The sequence below is a fragment of the Crocodylus siamensis genome, chromosome 5 (assembly GCF_052110815.1).
Source record: "Crocodylus siamensis isolate JL-2025a chromosome 5, ASM5211081v1, whole genome shotgun sequence".
Lineage (NCBI taxonomy): Eukaryota > Metazoa > Chordata > Crocodylia > Crocodylidae > Crocodylus > Crocodylus siamensis.
The window spans coordinates 187,238,683-187,265,272 of NC_143399.1; the positions used below are offsets into that span (position 1 = coordinate 187,238,683).

The 26,590-nt window shown below is 45.5% G+C and overlaps 1 protein-coding gene across 1 annotated transcript in view; it reads left to right on the forward strand.

Moving 5' to 3' along the window:
- Positions 1-738: 738 nt before the first annotated feature.
- CCDC7 (coiled-coil domain containing 7) overlaps positions 739-26,590 on the forward strand; it is a 178,256-nt gene continuing 152,404 nt past the window's right edge. The window contains exons 1-5 of the mRNA XM_090047535.1: positions 739-861; positions 1,893-1,952; positions 12,562-12,609; positions 23,962-24,273; positions 24,403-24,489. Of these exons, the coding sequence (XP_089903661.1) occupies positions 23,989-24,273; positions 24,403-24,489 (372 nt within the window). The 5' untranslated portion in view covers positions 739-861; positions 1,893-1,952; positions 12,562-12,609; positions 23,962-23,988. The remainder of the gene's footprint in view (positions 862-1,892; positions 1,953-12,561; positions 12,610-23,961; positions 24,274-24,402; positions 24,490-26,590) is intronic.

The following is a 26,590-nucleotide window of genomic DNA, read 5'->3' on the forward strand; positions in this document are numbered from 1 at the left end:
TTGCTTTTATTTTAGATTTTGTATTACAACAGCACCTGTTGTCATCACGAAAGCTGATCATGTTGCCAGTAGATAATGTAGTCTTCTTCCTGATCTTGACTTATTGTAATTTGAGAGCCTGGAGCTGTGGGAACAGCACCAATTAGGAGTTACCAACATGCCTCATCCTACTTTGAAAAACCACACGGGTGACTTGTGCAGTGCTCACTGCCACCCTAAGACTTTATCACACAGCTGGCAGAGGACTCTGGTTTGTAACTAACTGCCTCAGTTCTACATAAATAATGAATGCAACACCGTACTGTCTAGACAGCTTATGGTGTATTACCTTCAGGTTCATTTATAGTGCTTCAGTGAACAACAAACCCCCCGCAAAAGACAAACAGCGAGTGCTATATTGTATTGTCCAGACCGGTGGTTCTCAACCTATCCAGATATGGGGCACCCCTTGAAAATCCCAGCTTTGTTTTCACTTGTTTTTTGACTACAGAAACACCCTGGACAGGGACGGGCAGCCCACAGCCTCATGTCTCCTGGCCTGCAGGGCTCCCGACGGGTCTGGAAAGTTGGTGGTGGGGGATCAATAGCCACTGCTCCTCCACCCACCGCCACGTTTCTGGACTAGGAGGAGCCCCGGATTGGGCCGGGGCCGGGGCCCTTCACGGTCCCGCCGGGGGGAGTGCAGGGCAAGTGTCTCCTGCCCCACCCCCGCGGGCGCGCCCCTCCCCCCAGTTGGCGCGCGGCGGCCGTTACGGACCGTTGCGAGCCCTACCCCTTCCCCCAGCAGAGCGCGGCGGCCGCGGGCGGGATGCGGCGGGGGCCAGGCTGGCATCTAGCAGTGTCTCCGGGCGGGCACGGGAGGTGGGGCGCAGCGGCTCGTGCTGCTCCCCCCCGCGAGCCAAAACCGCCCTCGGAGGGGCAGCGGCATCGCTGAGCCCGCGGCTCGTCCCATCCCTGGGTCCTGTTCATCTATCCGCTCTGGAGGCGGCGAGGCCGCTGCCCTTCCGCTGCTCAAACCGGCTTTTCTTCTGCAGCCTGCCTCGGGCGGCCCTTGTGGCGCCCTCCGCTTTTCCCCACCCGGCCCAGCGCCCTGGGGTGGGAAGGGCAAACTGAAGTGGGACGCTCGGGAAAGCCGCATGTTTGTTTGTTGAATCTGAACAAGTGATTTACATTTCACTCTAATGACCACAGGGCTAATGACACCATACCCTTTAACTTTTGGGTTTTGTTTGCCTGGTGCCTTGTAGTTTTTTAATGCTGCACATAGTCAATGGGGGGATGTTTCAATCTGCATGTTTGTTTTTGCATTGATCCTAATTATGTAGGGCTAGCTCCCTAGCATGTTGGTTAAGCAGCTAGTTTTGCCTGAACTGGAGAAAAAGTCTCTGTTGTGTTATAGGCAACGATGATTTGACACTTCCTCCCCCCCACCTTCAAAATACTAGGTCTGCCCCTGAGTGCTGCATCTGCACCAACTCTGCAGATGCTTCCTCAGCCTGATGAAGGGTATTTATACCCGAAAGCTTGCTAAGATTTTTTTTCCCAACTGTCTGAGTTGGTCTAAGAAAAGATATCAGATTTACCGGAAGGATCTTATCTGCATTATTAGAGTGGTATTTGCATGTGGTCCGGAGGAGTTCCTGTTTGCTGGGCCCTGCTGTGTCAGGACCTGTGCAGACAGCAAGGATCGGTTCCACCTTTGTTACAAGAGAAAAGGTCATGGGCTGCCCTTCCTATTGGGACTAGAACGTGATGACTTCTGGAGCCCTGTTCATAAGCCCCACTTTGAGCGGGTCATAATATCTGGCTCGAAAAGCTGTTCTGTTAGGTTTCTGCGTATCAGATAAAAACACTTTGATGCTTACCCCACTGTATCTTCATTACCTTTTCAGTTCTCCACCAGATATCACCAGAGAAGCCACTGAAAGACTTAAGAGACTCTCCTAATACAGGTACTGGCTGGGGCGGGGGGCATAGACAGCTTGCCCTTGCCCAGATTTATCTGTTCGGTCTGTGCTGTAGGTCAATAATTGCCAATATAAAGAATTAACTATGCAGGAAAAACCAAGGAATTGGCTGACATGAAAGAAAGGAACATGGATATTTTTGGTTTTTATGAGCCCAGATAGAAGAGGTAAACAGAATTAGTTTTGGTAGTTGAAGGTAGAATATTACTTTGGTCAGAAGGTGGAAAAGTTGAAAGAAACAGAATAGCTGAGATGATAAATATACAAACAGAGGAACTGGTGACAGAAGTGCCATGCGTTTCTGAGGGAACATGGATAAGTATGATGGCTGGAAAATAAATGCTCACAAAAATACAAGTATAGTCTACAGACTAGTTAAAGCATTGAAAAAATAGTTTGAGAATGGGGATAGTGGTGTGGGAATTATGGCTGCAGTGCACATAGTATAGATAGATCAGGTTATGAAGATATTGTGTAAGGAGAAAGGAGTGTAAGGAGAAAGAAATAGAAATGAAGAGAGTGAGCAATTACTGGGCCTTTGTAATTTGAAACAGGTTTAGAATTGGCAATATCTGGTTTCAAACTAGAAAGACCCCTTTAGTAACATGGTATAGCTGGGATGGAAGAAATAGGTCCAGGATTGATTACATAATTACAGATAAGGATTGGATAAAACTCCTGAAAAATGTGAAGGTTAATATTATCATCACTATTGGTCCCCTGGATTGAGAGATGATGCAGCCAAGGCACCCAAGGCTAAGCAATCTAACAGTCTCAGGTTGAAAAGATAATTAAAATATCTAGCAGTGTGAGGCGAGCACAGTCTGCCACAAAAATGTTGGACTGTATTCTCTGCAGTGGCACCAACCATCTTGTAGCAGGTGTGTGGTTTGTAGCTTTTGTTGCTGCTTTTCTTAAACCTTATGCTTTTCTTGCCAATCAACATTGGGTTGCTAGTCCTCTTTGACCTTTTTGAAGGTAGAACATATTCTGCAAAACCCATTTTTTGGCCAGCCTCACTGATGCTGACTGCATTCCAGGTCTGTGTACTGTAGCTGCTAGGGCTTGCATTTGTTACTTGTGTGCATTATGTGATCAGTTGTTCATTATCAGTGTTTCATTGTAGTGACTGACTTGTCACAATACCTTAGCACTGGATACTCAGTCAAAGGATCTGAGCTTTGGAGTGGGAGAGGGAGGGAGGAGGAGGTGTGCAGGGCACAAGAAAATTGGTGGACTTTTTTCCAGCTGCCAGAAGTGTCACTGATGCGATGTCTTGGTTTGAGCTCATAAAAGAATAAGCACCACAGTCTTGTAAAACTTACCCTTCTTCAGATATCTTTATTTCTTGTTGCCTTCACACCCACTTGCTCAATTTCTCAATTGTTGCGTTTACTTTCAGGTTGTGGGAAACAACTTTCTTATCAGTATTACCTTGATTTGGCACGACACTGTCCACATAGTGGGATTCATGAGTCATAGGTAGTTGCTCTCCACCAAAGTACACAAAACTCTTGTTGGTGCAACCAGATACATGACCTCTGTTTTGGTTAAGCCAATTGTGAGCCTAAAGCTGTTTGCAGATGCCATAAAGTGCCATAAAGTTTGCAGGTGCCATCAATACCTACAAATTTGGTTTTGAGTGCATTTTTAATTCACAGTCATCTGTGTGGAGCACTTCATGGTGCAGTTGAATAGTGACTTTCAGTCTTGCTTGCAGAATAGAACAGTGTTCTGAAGGTGAGGAATCTTAACAACTGAAATGCTGCCAACTGCCTCCCCCATAAGTGCAGTACAGAAAAATCAGTCCAAGCACACAGTCTTGTTTCAACCCAGATAGGTTAGTGCCAGTCCTTACTCTGCTTTAGATTGCTTCCTGGAGCTGATGCAGGTAAGAATTTGCCTTAACATCCCAGCAAGCATGGGTGACTGGTGTCTCCTGAGACTGGGAAGACACAGTTGGTGGGAGTTGGCGTCAGGGTGGCAAGTGGTGACTGCCTGCAGAAGCCAGCGCCGGGGGGGTGGCAAGCAGCAATTGCCTGCAGAAGCTGGCGGGGGGGAGCAAGCGGCAACTGCCCGCAAAAGCCGGCAGTGGCCAATCAGAGGGGACATATGCCCCCCACCCCCATGCCCCCCCTACTAGTTGCCTATGCTAGCAGGCATAGGGGTTGCCTATGCTAGCAGGTGAGGTTGCCTGACTTCATCAAAGGCTTTCTTATTGAAGATGAAGGCCATGTAGAGCTGACAGCTCTATTATGCCATCTCTCTTGAATCTGTCATGCAACAAAAATATATATTTGCTGTCCCTTGCTCTAAAGCAGGACTGTTAAACATACTGCCTGTAGGCTGTATCTGGCTCATAGCACCACTCTTATCTTGCCCTCCCTGGACACCACCATGGCTCATGGAAATAGTCTGATGTAGAATGACGATTGGCAGTAGGAAGGTGACTGAGGGTTGATACAGCAAGCAGAAACCATCTTGGTAGGTGCATAGATAGCATGCAGGTTGTCTCCAGGGATGCTTCTTTTTAAGTGAAGAAAACAGGTTCCTTGCTTAATGCCTCACCCCAGTTTTGGGGCTGAATTTTGTGGGGAGGAAAAGGTTTGTGCTGTGTGAGAAAATATAGTAATACAAACAGCATGCCAGAGCCCGAGAAAGCAGAGGTCGGTTTTGGCATAACTCTGCACAGACTTGTTGACGTTTCAACCAATTCATATTCATCCTTCATGGAAACTTAACTCTTACAGTGCTGCATTTCAGTTGAATTATCCAATTTAGTTTTGAAGTAATCATTTAGATAATTTATCCACCACTTCTGTGACTTGAGCAACCCAGACATCCTTAAGGTCTTTCTTTGGCACAGTAAAATGGTCGGTTAGGTACCACTGTTGGAATTTTGGGTGCATCCAGTGGTGTAACTAGAGTGTGGCAACAGGGGTAACTGCCCTGGGTGCCTGTGGGAATGGGGGTACAGAAAAACTGAATTCTAGTGCAGCTGTGCAATCACAGTGGCGCCAGCAACCAGAAGTTGCTGCTGTTCCTACATTGGGCGTCCATCTGCATTCTTACACTGCTGGATAGTTTCATATTTGGTAGGGTCGGAAGGGACCTGAGCAGATCATCAAGTTTGACCCCCTGCCACAGCAGGAAAGAGTACTGGGGTCAAACGACTCCGGCAAGGTGTTCATCCAGCCTCCTTTTAAAGACCCCCAGGTTAGGAGCCAGCACCACTTCTCTTGGAAGTTGGTTCCAGATCCTAGCCACCCCGACAGTGAAGTAGCGCCTCCTGATGTCCAGTCTGAATCTACCCTCTGCCAGCTTGTGACCATTATTTCTTGTCACTCCTGGTAGTGCTTGGGAGAACAGGGACTCTCTCAATGCCTGCTGGTCCCCCCGACTAGTTTGTAAATGGCCACTAGATCCCCCCTCAGCCTTCTCTTGTGGAGGCTGAACAGGTTCAGGTCCCATAGCCTGTTCTCGTAGGGCCTGCCCTGCTGCCCCCTGATCATGCGGGTGGCCCTTCTCTGGACCCTCTTCATGTTGCCCACATCCCTCCTGAAGTGCGGTGGCCAGAACTGGACACAGTACTCCAGCTGCAGCCTGACGAGTGCCGCATAGAGGGGGAGGATCACCTCCTTGGACCTGCTTGAGATGCATCTGTGGATGCATGACAAGGTATGGTTGGCCTTCCTGACTGCATCCCCACACTGTCAGCCCATGTTCATTTTGGCGTCAACAATGACTCCCAAGATCCTTTTCTGCCTCTGCACTAACGAGAAGGGAGTTCCCCAGCCTGTAGGTATGCTTCTGGTTCTTCTTCCTCAGGTGCAGTACCTTGTACTTGTCAGTATTGAAACTCATCCTGTTGTTATCCGCCCACCCCTGTAACCTGTCCAGGTCTGATTGCAGACTATTCCTCCCTTCTAGCATGCCCACTTCTCCCCACATCTTAGTGTCATCTGTGAATTTGAACAGAGTGCTTTTTATTCCCTTGTCCAAGTCACTGATGAAGATGTTGAACAGTGCGGGCCCGAGGACCGAGCCCTGCGGAACCCCACTGCCCACATCCCTCCAGGTCAAATGAGACCCGTCCACCACCACTCTGAGTGTGGCCCTCCAGCCAATTAGTGACCCATCTGGCTGTGTAGGTATCAATGCCACAGTCTCCTAGTATTTTAATGAGATTGGGGTGAGAGACAGTGTTGAAGGCTTTCCGAAAGTGCAGAAAGACTATGCCTACCGTGACACCTGCGTCCAAGGCTTTTGTGACCTGGTCATAGAAGGCCATCAGGTTGGTCTGACAGGACCTGCCTCTAATGAACCCATGTTGGTTGCCCCTAAGCATAATCTCCCCTGCTCGCCCCTTGGGGACACGCGCCAGGATAATTCTCTCAAAAAGCTTACAAAGGTCTGAGGTAAGACTAACAGGCCTATAGTTTCCTGGGTCCTCCTTCCTCCCTTTTTTGAAAATGGGAACCACGCTGGCCCTTTTCCAGTCCTCTGGCACATCAGCAGAGCACCATGAGTGCTCATAAAGCTGCACCAGGGGTCCTGCAATGACCTCTGCTAATTCCCTCAGCACTCTGGGGTGGAGATCGTCATACCCTGCTGATTTTAAATATGTCCAGTCCTTCCAGGAGTTCCCTGACTAGGTCTTCTCTGACCCTAGGCCTGGGTGTGCCTTGCTTGGGGCCTACGGGGGTCCCAGTAGGGGGGATGACCTGGTCCCTGCTCAGAAAAATGGAGGCAAAGTGTTAAATGGGCTAGCTTTGCTGTCTGGTGTGATAACTGGATTTCCTAGCATGTCCTGCAGAGAGCCCACGTTACCTGGTACCTTCTTTTTATCCCCTATGTATTTAAGAAAGGACTTCCTGTTGTCCCTGATCCAGGTAGCTAGTCCCAGTTCCATCTCCGGCTTGACCTTCCTGACTGCCCCCGCTACAGTCCCGAGCAACAGAGGTATAGTCCTCCCTGGTGATGGCCCCTCCCTTCCCTTGGGTGTATGCCTCCTTTTCAGGTAGGAGACGTTCCCGGATGCTTTTGGTGAGCCATGGGGGCTTTTGCGCCCTCTTGCCCCCTTTGATCTGTGTTGGGATTATCTCCCTTTGGGCTTGAATGATCATCTCCTTAAGGAATGACCACTCTTCTTGGACACCTAACTCCCCTTCCTTCTGGGACCTCAGTGTCTCCCCAACTATTCTCCTTACCTTGTTGAAATCCACCCTCCTGAGGCCTAGGGCTGCTGCCTTGCTGCAGGTCTTTGCCACCTTGCACTCGATGGTGAATTCCAGCAGGCAATGATCACTGTCGCCCAGGTGGTTGAGCACCCGCAGACCCCTCATCAGGTCATCACCCATGGCCAGGACCAGATCCAACAAGGCATCTCCCCTGGTAGGGCTGTGCACCTCCTGGGTGAGACGGAGGTCCTATATCTTGGCTAGGAACCTACATGAGTGGTCAGACCTGGATGCATCTATGAGGCCTTCCTCTTCTCTACTGTTCGAAAGACTGTATTTGTAATGATCCACTTATGTCTGGCATACAACTGTGGAAGCATATGGCTACTGGCTTTGGCAGATCCTATCATAGAAAAGAAGAGAAAAATATGGCTGGAACTGGAAGAGACTTTAAGAGACTGTCTAGTTAGCCATGTTAGTCTGAAGTCAGGCAGAAGGCAAGGTAGATATGTACCTTATGGACCAGCTAAATCAGAGATACATAAACCATTCCTGATTAGAGGGATATTCAGTCTATCATGGATGCTTTCTGAGAGGCTCTGCAATTTTTTAACAAGGTCAGACCAATTGGCAAAACAAATTATACTGCTTCAGCTAATCATCACACCACAAAAAGGTATATAGTTTGCTCCAATCTGAGTCAGTATTCTTTTATTTTCAAGTCTGGTCTCACTCAGCAAGAATATCAATATAATAACTTTAAATATAATGCTTTTATTGAACAGGAAGAATAAGTAAATTCAAAAGTGTAGAAATTAAAAGGTGTGATGCTGTGGGGCAATTTCTGAGAACGAGTAAAAGAAAGGAATGCATTTCACATGGGTAGATTAGGACAGTAAAAGTGTAAATGAATAAAGGCATGTTTATAAAACAGGTAGTAGATGTTTATGGAAAACCAAGTGGAATTAGAAGAGGAGTGCAAAAGAAAAAAAGTGCAAGGAGGAGTTCAGGGAAGAACAAGACATGGAGAGTATGATTTAAAAGAATATTAACTGAAAATAGAACTAAGTATAGGTTAATAAGAAGTATTACCAAACAGTGTAAAGGAAAACGTTTGGAAAGATTTCACAGAAAACCTCTGAGAAAATGCAGCAGGTATCAAGAAAAGCTTATATGCTTTAGTTAAAAGTAAAAGATCAAGTATATAAGAACCTGGATTTATGTGGGATGAAAATGTAATTTTATTAACCAATTCCCCTGGGATTAAAAGAGTGTAGTAGGGTTATTTTGAAAAATATACTGAATGTAAAGTATCTGGAGGGTTGAATACAGTCTAAGATAAACAGAAAATTAAATGGTAGTGAAAAACGGAGAATGGAGACTTATAGATGGATGAAATGGAAACAGCAGTTATAAAAACTAAGAAAAGGAAGAAAAACTGGTATTGTTCAGGTGATGGTGGGTATGATCACAACAGCTGGAGGAGAAGGAAAATGCTGGCCAGATAGAATATTCAAACACATTTGGCAGGTAAGGAGTTACCAGAAAATTGGAATAAAGGATTGTTATACCTTTTCAAAGAAGTATAATAATCCTTACGCACATTTATGTCAAGATACTCAAATGGCACATTGATTCAAAGGAAGATTGGTTTAATGCAAAGGAAGTATGAATGTAGACTAAGTGAGGAAGAAAAATGGACTGATGGCAACAGCTGCTACAAGACAACTGATGGAAAAAGTTTGGGAGCATAAAAAGTCATCTTCTCATTCAATGGTATTGAGCATGCCTATGACAGTTTGCCAAAAGGAAAATGTGGAAAGAGTAGAAAAGCTTAAATGTGTGTAAAGCTGAAGTAAAATGGATCAAGAGAATATATTAAGTTCATAAATATATATAGACAAGGCATAGGAAGATGGAATGGTTTGATGTGGAGTACTGTCTGAATCCTGTCTGGGGTCTAATGTTTTTTAATGCAGGTATGGAAGGGGTTCAAAGAGTGAAGGAGGGCAGAGGATAAGAGTTGTAGGCCACCCCATTCACTGATGATGTGATCTGAGGTGAAAACATTGTTACGTTGTTTGGTTCAGAGGCATGTTTTCTATTCAAGAGGGATTTCAGCTGGTTGTAATCTGCACAAATGAATTTTCTATGGGTAGTTTAGGGGAATTTGAAAACGACTGAATGAGGAATGATTGCAAGAGAAGCACACTGAATCAGGAGAGCTGAAAGACTGGATGTGTAAAGATAATATATCAGGAGAGGATACCAAGTGAAGCGGTGACGATATATATTGAAGTCAAGAAGCTAAGGGGGAGATCATGAAGGTGGGACGATGAAATCTAGAAAATACATTATTAGAAGAGAAGATTTTGCTGTAGAAATCATTGTATAAGGTCATGGTAAAATGAGAACAAAAGGATGGAGTTAGCAAATTGCCAGTCCTAGTGAGATGTTGGAGCCAGTGACTGATGATGATAGTTAAATTTTCCACAGGAATAGATATGAATCTATGAGGATCTCCATGTGTCTGCATGGGAATGTGTTGCTATTACCCTTTGGAAATTCACAGAACATGTCCCCTCTATGCCATCTACCCCTGAAAATGTCAAAAAAGATCTTTTCTATTTGAAATCCTATTGTCCACCTTTCATGAAAGTAACTGTGCCTATTTGGGTAAATTTGGAAGTGCCATAGCTATGATGTTTGTCTGTATTGGGGTGCTCAATCTCCAGCCCACAGGCCTAATGTGGCCTGTGGAGCCTTGGAATCTGGCCTGCAGGCCTCCCCACTGTTTGGAAAATTTGGTGGGGGAAGAAGCAGTAGCAGTACTGCCACTTGTCTCTGGTGCCAAAATCCCAAGCCCTGCAGGGCAGGTTCAATCTGGGCCACGACCCTCCACTCACATGGCCATATCGGGGCCAGGCCACACCTTCGTCCCTTCTTGCAGCTGGGTCAGGCCAGGCTGTATCCCCTTCTCCATGTGGGGCTGGGCTATGCCCCCTCCCCCTAGGCAGCTGGTTTGGGGCTAGGCCATGTTCATTTCTTTCCCTCACCCCTTCAGGGCTGGGCCATGCCCCCTTCCCTCCCCTTGGCTAGGTTGGGGCCAGGCCATGCTCTTTTTCTGTGTGGCTGGTTCAGGGCCAGGCCATGCTCCCTGTCTACCACAGAGCTAAGCCATGTCCCCTTCCCCTGCCCAACCAGGGCATGCTCCCTTTCTCCCTTGAGATTGGGCCGTGCCCTCTCCCTCTGCAGGACCAGGTTCTTGTGGCATGTGTTGTGCGTCTGTCCGCCGCCCCCCCTCCCCCCCATCTGGCCAGATTCAGCCCTGCTGTGCTGCCCTGGGCATCAGATTGAGTTCACCAGTAGGTTCTGGCCTGCAGAGACATTGGGCACTGACCATCCAGCCCTCTGGACAGAAAGGTTGAGTGTCACTGGTGTACATGGAACAATACAGAGACATATAAAAACAGCTGAGAGAGGTCTACTTCTAGAATCAGAAGCATTATAGCTGCACTGGCAGGGTACTGCACCCAGACCAATAAGTCCTTCTTCTAATCAGGGTAATTACTGTGTTCAGTGCTATGTTAGCATGTTAATAATGTTGCTTTTGTGCATGGCATTGCTTTTCATTGTGTAGACATATCTATACATATTCCAGAAGCCATAGTTGCAGATAAAGAAATGTATTCATTGCTCGTTTTTTGTTTGTTTGTTTTTTTCAAATGAATCAGAGCCACAAAGAGTCACCCAAAAGGAACATCTCATGATATTAATTTATCGCTAGACAGATAGGCCATTCCAAAATACTTACAAGTTGTTTTTCTAATGTGCTAGGGCAGGAGTCCTCAGCCTTTTTGCTGCAGACCAGAGCTTGCTGGCCCCCCACTATGGACACCAGATGTCTGTCCCCTGGAAAGTCGAAGCTGCAGAGAAAGCCCAAGCTGTAGTGGTTTGGCACAGTTGTGTTCTGCCTAATCCCTTGGGCTGAGTTGGATCCAATCTGTTCGTTGGCTGGATTCAGCCTGTGGGCTATAGGGTGCTGATACATGTGGTAGGGTGTGGTTAAGGCTAACAGCTATTGCATATTTAGAGGCTTAAAAGTGTAATAAAAACCAAATTAAGCTGTTCTTGTGTTAAAAAAACCCAAAACAACAACAATAATAACAACAACAAAACCCTCTTGATGAAATGGGAATAATTCTGATACTCTGTGGAGCAAAGCACATCATCCTACATTTATGCCCCACTACCCTGTACTAAAACATTGTTCATCTTAGTGCTTCCCCCCCGTTAAGCCGCTACTTTGTGGCCTTCTGGTTATACTGTTCTAAGATCATTGGATCAGATTATGACTTTTTGTATGAGTTAAGTGGAAAGGCATACCACTTCCACCTACTTTTGGACTGCCACCCTGGAAATTTGGCATGTAACAGGCCAACCTACCCAAGCCCACATCCCAAATAATTCACCTACCCCTTGCTTCATGATGTTGGTCTGTAAAGTGCTTCGGCAACTGGCATGGTCCTTTGCCTCCTTCATCTGAAGTGGGAAAGCATTCAATAGGTCTTGTGTAAAAGCCACTGAAACAAGGCTGACAGCAAATGGATTGTAGCAGAGATAGTGACTTAGTTACAATTGCAACTAGCATGGCTAATTCCATGAATGCTGGAAAAAGGCCTTGAAATCCCAGTATAGGAGGGTGTAGGAGGTCAGCTAGGTTTCATCAGGATTACTCTGATTATCTGGTCAGGAAGGAACTAACTCAGGTCAGGCACGTAGTTTTCTAGGCTTGCTGGAAAACGGAGTGCAGGTATGGCAAGGACTATGGAGCTGCTGATAGAAAATTGTACAACTTGTGCAAATTATATGTGTACAGTAGTCTCCTATAGCCATCCTCACAAGATCCTCCAACAAAAGATATCATCCACAAAAATCCACATCTCATTTTTCCTGGACCATCATAGGTACATCACCACCCCAGCTCTGTTTAAAACCTGCTTTCATTTGAAATGCTTCTGAAGCATACCTCTCTAAACCCCTAATTTAAAAATAAAAATTAAAACTGAATAGTCCTTAAAAATCTTTAAGAGAAAAATTCAATATCAGTTGCTTATGAAGATGAAAACCAATGATTGACAGCTTAAATAATTTTTGCTTTGGAGCTTGGCTGAACTCTCTGGTACCAGTCTTTGGGCCCAGCCAAACTGTTTAATGTAAGAATAAAAGCAACAGGATGCCAAAAGTGATTTTATATTACCTTTATATTTTGACAATCCTGTGGCTCTTTTAGAAATATCTTGCCCCTAACAAATTTAGAAAGTCATCAGAGCAGTTTTTGCCTTTGACCAGTCTTTGCTTTTTACGTTAGCAAGTTGATTCCGTTTATAATATTTTATATCGGTTTATTTCAGAACCGTATTTTGGCTTCATGTCCTGTGACCTGGCTATGAAGAAGATCTGTAAGTATTGTTAGTAAAGGTGTTGAATCCTTGTTAAAATTGTCATGCTGAAATGTTTTGCTTATTAGATCTATAGTATATTTGAATTTTACTTTTTGAAGGTACTAGCTCTTATTTTTAGTCAAATAGAAGTACATGATATTCCTTTATTTGGCGTTCTGGTTATATATAGGGCCCTGAGAAAATAGCAATTTTTTGTCGAAAATTTGCAGCATGTGCACGGGTAAAGTATAATTTTTCTTGGAATATTCACAGAACTACCACTGATCTTGGGAAATGGGTCCTGGTAGTTCTGTGAATATTCTGTGAAAAATGATATTTTACCCATGTAGATGTGGCAGGCAGGCACACAGCCGTAGGTGGCAGAATGTTGAGGCTAACAGGGCATAGCCTGCCTCCCCTTCCCCAACATGGGGCAGTGCAGAGGGCCTCAGGGCAGCCTGGGTGCGGGCTTTGGGTGGCTCCAGCGGGGAGGAGGGACGTGCACAGACAGGCATGGAGCCTGCAGCAGCCAGGATTGCAGCCAGACCGCATGTGCAGCGCTGCCCATAACAGCAGGTAAGTTGGGGAAGGGATGTGGGGGAATGCAGATCAAGGCCCCCATAGTGAGGGAGGGAGTGGGGAGAGGAAGGGGCAGGGGCTGTGGTGATTGGGGTCCCGGGGCGGGTCTTGGGATGCTTGATGCCTGGGCGGCTTGTGCAGGGGGGCTTCTGCCACTGTGCACCTTGGGAGAAGCCTGGGGGCGCATGCCCCCTGGATTTGTGCATGGGGCGGAGGCAGTTTGCTACTGTGGGCTGCCCCCCAGGCTTCTGAGGTGTGTGCAGTGGCAGGAGCCCCCCACCCCACAAACGCCTGTGGACGAGCTGCCCGGGCTCTTGAGTGTCCCATGACCTGCCACGGGGCCCCGTTCATCATAGCCCCTGTCTCTGCCCCACTACCTCCCTCACTCCTGGGGCCTTGATTTGCCCCTCTCATGCCCCTTTCTCTTCCCTAACTTACCTTCTGTGGTGGGCAGTACTCTGCATACCATCTTGTTGCAATCCTGGCTGCCTGCAGGCTCCATGTCTACCTGTGCATGCCTCTCCCGCACTGTAGTCACCTGGAACCCCAGCCTGGGCTGCCCTGTGGCTCTCTGTGCTACCCTGTGTTTGGGGTGGCTAAGCTCTGTTAGCCCTGATCTTCTCAGGGCCCCAGTTAGATATCTACCATACAATTTTTTTTTAATTCTGTTTTTTTTCTTCAGTATTTCAGTTTTACTTTTATTGAATTATACACAATTTTCTTTTGACATTTTTCAGCCTTCTGTTTTCCAGACTAAATAACCCTACCTTTTTAGCCTTTCTTCGTAAGTTATGCTTTCCAGGCATAAATAAAGAAAATAACTTTAAGTATTTTCATTGGTCTCTGCTGAACCCTCTCCCATCAAGAAGTGTGGAGTCCAAATTAGACATAGTACTCCAGGTAAGGCCTCACCTGTACTGAGTAGAGCAGAAGAATAACTTCCTTTGATTTGCATGATATTCCTATTAATACAACCCAGTACACTGTTGGCCTTTTTTGCATCAAGAGCACACTGTTGGCTCATATTCAGCTTATGGTCTACTGCAACCCCCAGGTCCTTCTCTGCAGTACTACAGTCTAGGCAATCATTCTCCAGTCTGTATTTGTGCATGCAGTTATTCCATTGGAAGTGCAAGACTTTGCACTTGTACCAGTTGAATTTCATCTGGTTCATTTCTTCAGTTTATTCAGGTCATTATGGAACCTAGCCCTACCCTCCGTAGTGTCTGCAGCTCCACTCAACTTTGTGTCAACTGCAAATTTGTTAAGTGTGCACTTGATACCATCATCCAAGTCATTAATGAGGATGTTGAACAGTTTTGGACCCAGGACAGACCCCTGGTGAACCCCACTTGATACTTGCTTCCAACTGGACACTGGGCCATTGATGACTACTTATTAAAGAGAATGATCCATAGTTTCATAGTTCGTAGGGTCAGAAGGGACCTGAGCAGATCATCAAGTCTGACCCCCTGCCATGGCAGGAAAGAGTACCGGGGTCAAATGATCCCAGCAAGGTGATTGTCAAGCCTTGTCTTAAAGAGCTCCAGGGTAGGAGCCAGCACCACTTTGCTTGGAAGTTGGTTCCAGATGCTAGCCACCCTGACTGTGAAGTAGCGCCTCCTGATATCTAGCCTGAATCTCCCCTCTGCCAGCTTGTGACTGTTATTTCTAGTCACTCCTGGTAGTGCTTGGGGGAACAGGGATTCCCCCAATGCCTGCTGGTCTCTTCTGACTAGTTTGTAACAGGCCACTAGATCCCCCTCAGCCCTCTCTTGTGGAGGCTGAACAGGTTCAGGTCCCATAGCCTGTCCTTGTAGGGCCTGCCCTACTGCCCCTGATCATGCAAGTGGCCCTCCTCTGGACCCTCTCCATGTTGTCCACATCCCTCCTGAAGTGCGGCACCCAGAACTGGACACAGTACTCCAGCTGCAGCCTGACGAGTGCCGCATAGAGGGGGAGGATCACCTCCCTGGACCTGCTTGAGATGCATCTGTGGATGCATGACAAGTTGCGGTTGGCCTTTCTAACTGCTTCCCCACACTGTTGGCCCATGTTCATCTTGGCATCAATGATGACTCCAAGATCCTTTTCTGCCTCTGCACTAATGAGAAGGGAGTTCTCCAGCCTGTAGGTATGGTACTGGTTCTTCCTCCCCAGGTGCATCACCTTGCACTTGTCAGTGTTGAATCCAATCCTATTCTTGCCCGCCCACCCCTGTAACCTGTCTAGGTCCAGTTGTAGTCTATTCCTTCCTTCTAACGTGCCCACATCCCCCCCACATCTTAGTGTCATCAGCAAATTTGAACAGTGTGCTTTTTACCCCCTCATCCAAGTCACTGATGAAGATGTTGAACAGTGTGGGCCCAAGGACCAAGCCCTGGCAGACCCCACTGCCCACATCCCTCCTGGTTGAAAATGACCCATCCACCACTACTCTGGGTGTAGCCCTCCAGCCAGTTGGTGACCCATTTGACTGTGTAGGTGTCGACACCACAGTCCCCCAGTTTCTTAATGAGAACAGGATGAGAGAGTGTCGAAGGCCTTCCGAAAGTCCAGAAAGACTATGTCCACTGCTACCTCTGCATCCAAGGATTTGGTGACCAGGTCGTAGAAGGCCATCAGGTTGGTCTGACAGGACCTGCCTCTAATGAACCCATGTTGGTTGCCCCTAAGCATAATCTCCCCTGCTGGCCCCTCGTGGACATCTGCCAGAATAATTTTCTCAAAAAGTTTACCCAGGATTGAGGTAAGACTAACAGGCCTATTGTTCCCTGGGTCCTTCTTCCTCCTTTTTTGAAGATGGGAACCACATTGGCCCTCTTCCAGTCCTCTGGCACCACACCAGAGCACCACGAGTGCTCGTAAAGCCGTGCCAGGGGTCCTGCAGTGACCTTGGCTAATTTCCTCAGTGCTCTGGGGTGGAGATAGTCCAGACGAGCTGATTTAAATACATCCAGTCCCTCCAGAAGTTCCCTGACTAGATCCTCCCTGACCCTTGGCCTACGTGTGCCTGGCCTGGGGGCCCATTGTGGGGGCTGATGTGGTCCTGCTCAGAATGACCAAATTTGGACGACTTAATTTCCTAGCATGTCTTGCAGGGGCCCCACGTTACCCGGTACCTTCTTTTTGCCCCCTATGTATTTAAAAAAGGACTTCTTGTTGTCCTTGATTTGGGAAGCTAGTCCCAGTTCCATCTCTGGCTTGGCCTTCCTGACTGCCCCTCTGCATCCCGGAGCAACCGCAGTATAATCCTCCCTGGTGATGGCCCCTCCCTTCCATTGGGTGTACGCCTCCCTTTTAGCTAGAAGACATTCCCAGATGCTTTTGGTGAGCCATGGGGGCTTTTGCGCCCTCCTGCTCCCTTTGATCTGTGTTGGGATTACCTCCCTTTGGGCTTCTTGGACACCTGACTCCCCTCCCCTCTGGGGCCTCAGTGCTTCCCTGTCTATTCTCCTTAGCTCTTTAAAGTCTGCCCTCCTGAAATCTAGGGCTGCTGCCTTGCTGCAGGCCTTTGCACCTTGTGCTGGAAGGTGAATTCCAGCAGGCGATGATCACCGTCGCCCAGGTGGTCAAGCACCCAATCCAACCTGTGTGTATCCATCTTACAATGCTTCTGTCTCATCTGTATTCCCTTAGCTTGTTAATAAAAATGTTGAGCGATACGGTGTCAGAAGCCTTGCTAACGCCAAGGTATATCAACATCCACTGCTTTTTCCCCCATCCACAGAGTCTGTCACATCATAAAAGGAAATCAGGATTATCAGACATGTCCTTCTCTTGATGAATCTGTGCTGGCTGTTCCTGATCACCTTGTTCTCATCTAGGTGTTTCGAAGTGGATTCCTTGAGGACCAGCTCCATTATCTTTCTAGGTTTAGAGGTCAGGCTGACTGGTCTGTAGTTCCTCAATCTTTCTTCTTCCCTTTCTTAAACATGAACACTATGTTTGCCCTTTTTCACTCATCCAGGACCTCACCTGACCTCCATGAGTCCTCAGAGAGATAGCTAATGGCTCTGAAATTGCCTCAACCAATTCCTTCAGTACCCCAAGGTGCATCCCACCTGATCCTGTTGACTTAGAAGCATCAAGCTTCTCTGAGTAATCCCTAACATGTTCTTCCACTTCTCTTTGCTGTTTGTCTCCTTTCCTGTCTTTGCTTAACTGGGGTCAGTCATAACATGGTAACTGTTCCTATTTGTGAAGATGGAAATAAAAAGGGTATTAAATACTTCAGCCTCCTCTGCATCATCCATAACAAGACTGCCTTCTGCATTCTGTAAGGGACCTATAGTTCTTTGGTCATCCTCTTACTTTTGACATATTTGTAGAATCCCCCCCTTATTTTTTTTTTTTTAACTTTTATGCTCTCTTAAAAAGCAGATTAGATTTGCACCTTATAGACTAACTACAGTAAATATAGCACAAGCTTTCATAAGCTGAAATTCACTTCCTCAAATGCTGTGAAGGGATGTACACAAAGCAGTATATAAGCAGGAGCACAATTTGAATACAGAAGCAGAAAGCAGGGACAGAGAAGGGAGAGGGGAGAGAGTGGTGCTGGGAGAGAACATGTAGGCAGTACAGGCAGTCCTCGACTTACAATGTTTCGAGTTACAACGTTTTGCACTTATAATGTTTATAAATTGACACCCTGTTTCAGCTTTCTGACGTCAGTTTCAACTTTACAACACTTGATCTGACGCCAAGCCGAGCCAGCGAACAAATTTACTGCATCATCCATCTCCCTGGAGAGCATCTGTCCAAACTTCCTTGGATACTTTCTTTAAGAAAGTAGACAAGACTCCAGAAAGCCTGCAGCCAAGACTCCTGAGAGAACTCCAGCCAAGAATCCTTCAAAACAACCAGCAAAGTCTCCTCAAAGAAGTCCTTCCAAATCAATATGATTGCTGTTTACAATATAAATTCATTAATGTAGCTATATTACTCATCTATAATTGATTGAGTACAAAATTCTGGGTTATTTTTGGTGAAAATAGAGTATCGGGCCTTGGTTCAGGAACCAATCTCCTATTTATAACATTATTTCCCATGGGAAAATCAGTTCCAAGTTGCAACATTTTGACTTAAGACATGGTTTTCAGGAACCAATTGTGTTGTAAGTCTGAGGACTGCCTGTATACCCATATGAACAAAAGGAGTTGTTAAAGCTAGTCCAGGTAATGAGATGTCTTGGTGAGACTGGGATTTAGGTGGCCTGTTGCTTGAGAGATGCTGTTTGAAGTTGAGGGGCTGTCTGCAAATCAGAACAGGTTTGTTGCCCGTGACTGTCTTGAGATAGTTATCCTTTTCCAGGAGGGGTTGGAGGTCAATGTGTCTCAGGTGTTCAAGCCATGTTTATGTCCATTGCCAGTTGCATTTCAAATCATGCCTTGGCCTTCCTGATTTTCTCCCTGCATGCCCATGCAACAGTCTTCCCTAGTAATATGGCCAAGTTTCCACTTTTTTTAGGTTTCCTTTTTGAGTTTCAACTTGGCCACATTGGACTCCTGTTGCACTTTCATTCTTCCATTGCACTGGGATAGCCTACTTCTGCCCCTTTTAAAAGGACATCCCTAAAGTGCAGGCAGCTCTTCTAGACTCCTCTTCCAATCAGACCTTTATTATTCTGCTATCTTTCCTTCCATTCTCTCCTGATGTGGGGGGATCAACATCTGTAATATTGACACTTTTTGTCTTCCAGACAAATACTTCTGCAAATTTCATGCGTTGCTATTGTTCCCTCTTTTCTCTCAAGCCCTGCTTTTTCTACGTGTCACTGTACCAGAAACAAGGCACCCAAAAAAGGGTCAAAGGAGATAATGTTTACTGTTGTAATCTAAGATTTGTATTAAAACTGTGATTTGGTTTGCAACAGTAATAATTTCAGCAGAACCAGGATGAAAGATTAGATAAGAAGCATAGAAAAATTAAATGGACTTGGTAATTTTGCGGGGGTAGGAGTACTGCTTCCCATCCAGAACTGTTTTTGCTGTTTATGGCAGTGAAAATTGCTCAACCTGCCCTTGATGTGCTACTAATTTTTCATTTATGTGGGGTTGAGAGAACACTTTCCTTAGGGTGTAGATAAATTTCTGCTCTATCCCCTCTTTTACATTTCTGTCTTTCTCCTGCACTTAGATTTTTAGTGGTGTATAATTGCTCCCATTCTTTTTTCTTTCTTTTATATCTAAAGATTTTGGTGATTGAAGCAGAGGAGCTTATTACTTTTTTTGTCCTCTTTTGGTGATGTTACTGCTGTTGCAGCCTATCCACCTACTACTTTTTACTGTCACCGATATACCAAATCTCACATGCTTCTAAGCCCATTTAATTTAAGCAATTACTGTTTCTAGTTTTTAGTCTCTAGGCCACACAGCCTTGGTTCAGACCATGATATTAAACTCTTCTGTAAGACATGGGACTCTGTATTTATGTTACCCTAGGCTTCGAAACTAGTGCTTCAGACCTCCTGAGTCCACCCAATTGATCATGTATATTCTTTAGAGTTCCACTTACCTGTGAGCACCAGCTTTTAGTTAGCTTCTTTAGGGCCAATGTGGTACAAAAGCAAAGAACACAAGCTTAGCAAAGTCACTTTTAGCATACCATTTTACTTAGAAGAAAGCACTGGAGAATTACAGGTCAGTGTGTTCCTTTTTAGTCTTATCTCATCCATTCTTTGAGACGGAGATCTATTAGCATTTAAGACAGGCGGAATCCTTTCTGCCCTCTTTCCTTCCTGTATACAGTTTTCCTGATCACCTGGTATAAGATCCTAAGAGCACTGAATAATAAAATGGTAATTGTGGGGCGTAAGAGGAGAACTTCCCATCTCGCTCTTCCTAAATACGGTTTCTCTATTTTGTCATATGATTGATTGGAAAGCTGTCTCTTCATAGTTTCTAGGGTCGGAAGGGACCTGAGTAGATCATCTAGTGCGACCCCCTGCCGTGGCAGGAAAGATTACTGGGAACACCAGCAAGGTGTTCGTCTAACCTCCTCTTAAAGACCCCCAGGGTAGGAGCCAGCACCACTTCTCTTAGAAGTTGGTTCCAGACCCTAGCTGCCCTGAACATGAAGTAGCACCTCCTGATATCTAACCTAAATCTACCCTCTCCCAGCTTGTGACCATTATTCTTGGTCACTCCTGGCAGTGCTCGGGGGAACAGGGACTTCCCCAGCGCTTGCTGATCCCCCCTGACTAGTTTGTAAATGGCCACTAGATCCCACCTCAGCCTTCTCTTGTGGAGGTTGAACAGGTTCAGGTCCCATAGCCTCTCCTCGTAAGGCCTGCCCTGCTGCCCCCTGATCATACGAGTGGCCCTCCTCTTGACCCTCTCCATGTTGTCTACATCCCTCTTGAAGTGCGGCGCCCAGAACTGGACACAGTGCTCCAGCTGCGGCTTGACGAGTGCCGCATAGAGGGGGAGGATCACCTCCTTGGACCTGCTGGAGATGCATCTGTGGATGCATGACAAGGTATGGTTGGCGTTCCTGACTGCTTCCCCACACTGCCGACCCATGTTCATCTTGGAATCAATGATGACTCCAAGATCCTTTTCTGCCTCTGTACTGACAAGAAGGGAGTTCTCCAACCTGTAGGTATGGTGCCGGTTGTTCCTCCCCAGGTGCATCACTTTGCACTTGTCAGTGTTGAATCCCATCCTGTCCTCATCCGCCCACCCTTGTAACCGTCTAGGTCTGACTGTAGCCTATTGCTCCTTTCTAGCGTGCCCACATCCCCCGACATCTTAGTGTCATCAGCAAATTTGAACAGGGTGCTTTTTACCCCCTCTTCCCTGCTGTAGGTAGAGTGCGGAAGATCCATGGTTTTCTCTGAGATTGGAGCAACAACTGAGAGAAAACATTGCCTGAGATTGCCCTGGAATAGCTTCTCTGTGACGCCTTAAATCATATGTTAAGCAGCTTTCTTGAGTAGCATTGATATATGGCCAAAACTAGATGTGTGTTCATATTCATCCCATGCAGTGGAATATCAGTTACAGTTTTATACAGATATATTCTGTGCCGTCATAATCTCTACATTTTCTTTAGGTTGCATCTTTCTCATGGCTCTAGTTTGTATCAAGAGAAAGAAGGGGCCATGACTACAGAAATGCTTCTATGAGGCCAGTTACCTTTAACTATGATCAAAACGGAAAAAAAATTCAGTGGTATTCCTCCAAGCTTTGTTTTTATGATAACCATTTAGTCTGCACTATATAATGTATAGATACACATCCTCACTATAAATGAGTTAGATTGAGTACAAAAAGCAATCTAGCCATGGTTTATAGCACACCACATAACTAATGTACCCTGCCAGGAAAATTTGTACATTGGTTGATCTAAGGCTTCATTCCTTTCCAGCCAAACAAGATAAGCTCTAAGAAGAGGGATGCATATATTCTGTCTCTTTCCCTTGTATTGATAGAGACAACAGAGGGGAAAATCTTTGAAATCTATGAAAAGACAGTGTCTCCTAACTTTGCTAAGCCTAAAAGGACTGGGTGACTTGAAGTCCTGAGTCAGTAGAGGCCTGCTGAATGCTGCTGGGAGGAGCTACTGAGAAGACTGTGTTTGAGGGAGTTCCTGGACTGAGAAGGCCAGGGATGAAGTTCCATCCTTAAGAAGAAGGCCTATGGAGACCCAGATATGGGAGGGTAGAGAGTGTGCAAGCTAGGCAGAACAGGAATGGTTAATGCATCTATAAAGGAGAGATGATAGCCTGGGAAGGCCAGAGCTGGAATCACAGCCCTAAGAAGGGCAGCTGTGAAACCTTAAATAAAAAGAGTAATGAGTCAATCTGCCGTGTACTCCAGGAGAAAGAGAATATTGTTTCAATTCTTGAGCATGAAGAGATTATTTCAAGATCTGAGAGGAAAACTGGTAAGGTAAAAGATCATCGAAGAACATGGGGGGGTTGGCATCTTAAGGCAATAACCTAATACAGAGGGCTTCTCTGTATATGAGCCCTCATTTTTAATGAAATATTTGATTTTGAAGATTAAGGTGTTACTATTTATTTTAAATAATTATAATGTGGGTTCCAGCAGCCTAAGGTTTGTCAATGTTTTTTTGTAAGCGACATGTTTTTTATAAGGCAAAGGAGAGATTTAAGGAGGAATTTGAAGGAGCATAATGAAGTAGTTCTGTGGCTGTTCATAAGCTTCCCTTCTAGTCAACATGGAAGCAAGCATTTTGGAAACTGAACATGTGGCCAAATAAAGCTGGCATCCTGCTAGTTGGACGCAGGGATTGACCTCTTGTTATTGAATAAGAGATGATAGATAGGGTGTAACACAGTTGTCTGTCCTTTAAGGCGCAACAGTCAACCCTGTTAAGAAAGCTTAGCTGTGGGCCGTTTTGGCAAACAGGAAGTGTCCTACTGTGAACTTTTAAAACTCCCAGAAGAATTAGCAAAAGGAAGGAGGAAGCAAGCTGTGAAGAAAATTGTTTCCTGCAAGGAGGAGCCAGGCTACTGTTTTGGGGCCAGAGCAAAAGGTGCTCTTTTAGTGTCTGGGACAGGATGAAGGGATTTTGTTGTATTTGTTTGGTTAAAGACTATACTTTGCTTTGGAGTGCTGGCTGAGGAGCAGTTCAGAAATCGAATTCTATAAAAGTCAGCCAGCTAAGGAATCTGTTTACAGGAGGGTATACTCTGCAAGCAGCTGTGAAAATGAAGAAAAGTAAATTATCTTTCATTTGAAAGAGAGAGAAGCATTGAAGGGTTGCAAAGTAGGGGTGAGATGGTCAAAGGAACAGGGTGAGGAGGATATTTGCAACAGGCTTTTGGATATATGAATGAGAAATAAGTGTCTTTGTTAATACCAGATATAAGGAAGTTGCAGTAATTCAGTTGAGGGAGGAGGTGATAAAACTTTAGGTGAGTTTTAGCTATATATATTAGCAGCAGGTCGGAGTGAGGGGCACTGGGTTGGGACTCGCCATTGCTGTTTACAAATGGGTCCTGGTACAAAAAGGAGAACCACTGACCTAGAGTGCTCCATTCTCTTCTCTCCAGGGGAGGGGAGAGTGACTGGCTCCCTGACACCAATGGGGAACAGAGCTGCAGTGCTGCTTGCTGTAGCAGCTGTCACAGAGTTGCTTCTTCCCTGCTTCTCTTCAGCAGCAGTAGTGACAGCTAAAGTAACAGGCAAAAGCAAAAGCTAACAGGCTAACACCTAAGCAGCTCTTGCTCCTATGAGTGCCTTTCAGGCAGCACAGTCAACTGTTCGTGCTTTCTTTTGGAGTCACTGATAGGCTCCCATGGGAGTAGACCGCTATGTCCCCCTGGCTGGAGAATGGGCCTTAGAAGCAACTTTGTAGTCATCAGTTTTGGGGCCAGGGCAGATTGTGAAGGACCTTTGAAGGTTTTTTTGTTCTCTGTAACCAGGTATATGGTTCACTTCTAAGGTCACCTGGACATATATTTTACCTAACTAATTCCCTGCACTTCCCAAAATGTTGGTGTGGTGGCCCTGTATTTCCTTCTTTCTTCCTGTTGCACATAATGTCTTTTGTTTTTGTACAGAAGATTCCAATTTTTGAATGGAGTGGAGCACAGAGTAGTTGTAAACATGTGTAGTATTGTTGCGGACATGTTTTATTAGCACAATGATAAATTTTGTTTAATTGTTATACCATAAATTTACTTAGAGGGCTCTAAGGCAATGGGCTAATTTTTAATACTAAATATAGAACAGTTGGATCTTAGCCGTTATGTACATTTTTTTTCTAATGATCTTATTCTTTACCAATTAGTGACATAAAACTTTCCTTATCTAGGCTTGGAAAGACAACACAGACCCCAGCATGAAAGCAAGAAAGCAAATGAAACCCAGCAGTCTGTCAGAAGCAGATACAGGAACATCTTTTTTTAAAAAGGGTCCACTAAATTTACAAGGCTCTCCTACTGATAATTTAAAAATAAAAGGAAGAATAAAGCTCTCGGGAAAGGAATGTGAGCCAATGGTCTTATTACCAGCTGCTCCAGTCGAATCTTTCATGAAATATTCTTTACAGATTCCATCTGTAAATAAAAATGATTCGCTAGATGAAGTGCAGATGCTAAGGAACGTCACTAAACGTCTCAATGGGGTAGGAAATTATTTTAATTTAATTATGATGTCTAAATTCAGATTAAAATATTTGCATTTTTATTAGCTCTTTCTTGCTTTAAGAGAGATTTAGTTTTCTTCTCTTAATATGATTTTTTTTTTTGTGCAGATTATACATGCAATGGAATATGTGTATCAGAAGAAAACTGAAGTGGAAGAGAAAGAGGAAGCAGATGAAGAAGAGGAAGACTCAGTTGTATGTATAACAGTAGCTCCATAAAATAAGAGATTTTTATGCACTTTGCTTTTAGCATTAATAATTTCACATAAAATGACTGTATTAACACTTCTTAACTCACACATTATCCTATTGTTACTAATAAAATGAATGCATTTACAAACATGAATAAGTGCTCAGTAAAATGAAAGCATATAAATACAGAGGTCATTAAAATCATAAATGTTGCTTTCCCCAAAGTTCTTGTTTTTTTAAGGAATTAGGGGTTAATCCTGCAAGAGGTTAGTGTCTTCAGTTCTCACTAATAGATTGAATACACATTGGTGGCAATATGTTGATGTCCTGCTGCTGTGTTGCTCTTAACCAAGTGTGACTATTAAAGAAAGCAGTCCATTTTTTCCTGATACATAAACAGCTACAGTGCATGCTATTTATTTTTATTGTTTATTATTTTATTATTTATTCTCTGTCTTTTAAAATTTTTGTTTTAGTTACATTTAGAATCACATCTATTAGTATTGTGTGCATATATTATTGCTATTACAGTATTGTTGTTATGCTGTACACTTTGATTGTATTTTAAATTTGCACTCTTGTGAAATTTTACAAAATGTTTTTGAGTTGAAAAATATTTTTTGTGGTGTTTAAATGTACTGTAACAAGGGAGCGATACTGAGTTTCTATTATGAAGTGCATTCTACGGTGAGCCTTCACTTGTAAATCAGTATTAAAAAGGTAAATTTACTTATTTGGGGTTTAAGAACTTAATTAGAATCATAGAGAAGTAGGGCATGAAGGCACCTCCAGAGGTCATCTAGTCCAGTCCCCTGCTTGAGGGAGAATCATCTCTATCCAAACCATCCCATACAAACCATAATCTAAACCATGTGTAAAACTACCATTAACCCTGACATAACACAGACCTAACACCCTAACCTGCCATAGGTAGAGCAGGGGAACCACAACTGCCAATGTCCTGCTTCTGTGAAATGTTGTCAATATTCTTATTCATACTTTGATTGGCTGACAGCCAATCAGAGTGTGAAGAAGCATTGGGACAGGTGGCAATGCGCCACCATGATGGTGGGGACACAGGACAGAGCAGGGGGGGTCAAGGCCAGCCCCGCCCTGCTACCTCAAGGTGATGGCAATGGAATGGATGGAACGGGGCGGGGGCGAGGCCAGTAGTGCTCCTTGCAGGTGGTGACAATGGAGTGGAGAGGGTGACGAGGCCTCAACCACCGCCCCTGCAGGTGATGGCAGTGGCGGCATGGGCTGGGGGAAGCAGGGACGGGACACTGTGGGGGGAGTGAGGCCACTGGCACTGGCTTCGGCCTGTCTCTCCCTGCTTCCGTCATTGCCGCCTGCAGGGCTGACCCAGTGGCGGTTGGGGGAGGACTGGTCCTGATGCTGTGGGGGGGAAGGAGCGGGAGCGCCATGGTGGCAGTGGGGGAAGGGGAGGAGTGGGCCCAGGCCCGACTCTGGCAGGGAGCAGGCCCAACATGGTGGTGTTGGGGAGCAGCGGGCCTGGCCCAGTGCAGTAGCAGCTGGGGAGGGGAGGAGCGGGACTCCTTTTCCCCCCTGCTCAGGCCTGGGCCCACACCTTCCCATCCCTCCCACCCTTTGGCCTGTTACCACTGTCCTGTCCTGTCCCCCTGCCACCAGATTTGTAGACTCATGGTTTGGATGACATGGGTGAGGTCTGGCTCATGGGTTAGGAGTTGAGCACTCCTTGACTAGGTGACATTCCTCTTTCAACCCTTGATACTATAAGGGAAGTAACCAGTACATTTAATCTATGAGATTCAGTACTTTAGGAAAATAAACTTTTTGGGGCTTATGCCATTTTGAGCGTTCTAGAAAGATATACAACCTGAGCAGGTAAATAACTCTAAAGGCTTAGCAGACGGATAGACATGCCTGTACTTGTACATCACAATAGTCACCCAATATGGTGGTGCCTTGCTGGTACTCGATATGCTGTCAGCAGTAATATAATGAATTGGGGGAAAATGAGGGCACTGACCTTTCGGGTGGGGAAGCAAAAAGTGAAGAACCTGCATTGCTGCTGCCACAGCAGTAGCACAGGCACTGATGTAGCTTTGTGCACAGCTGCCAC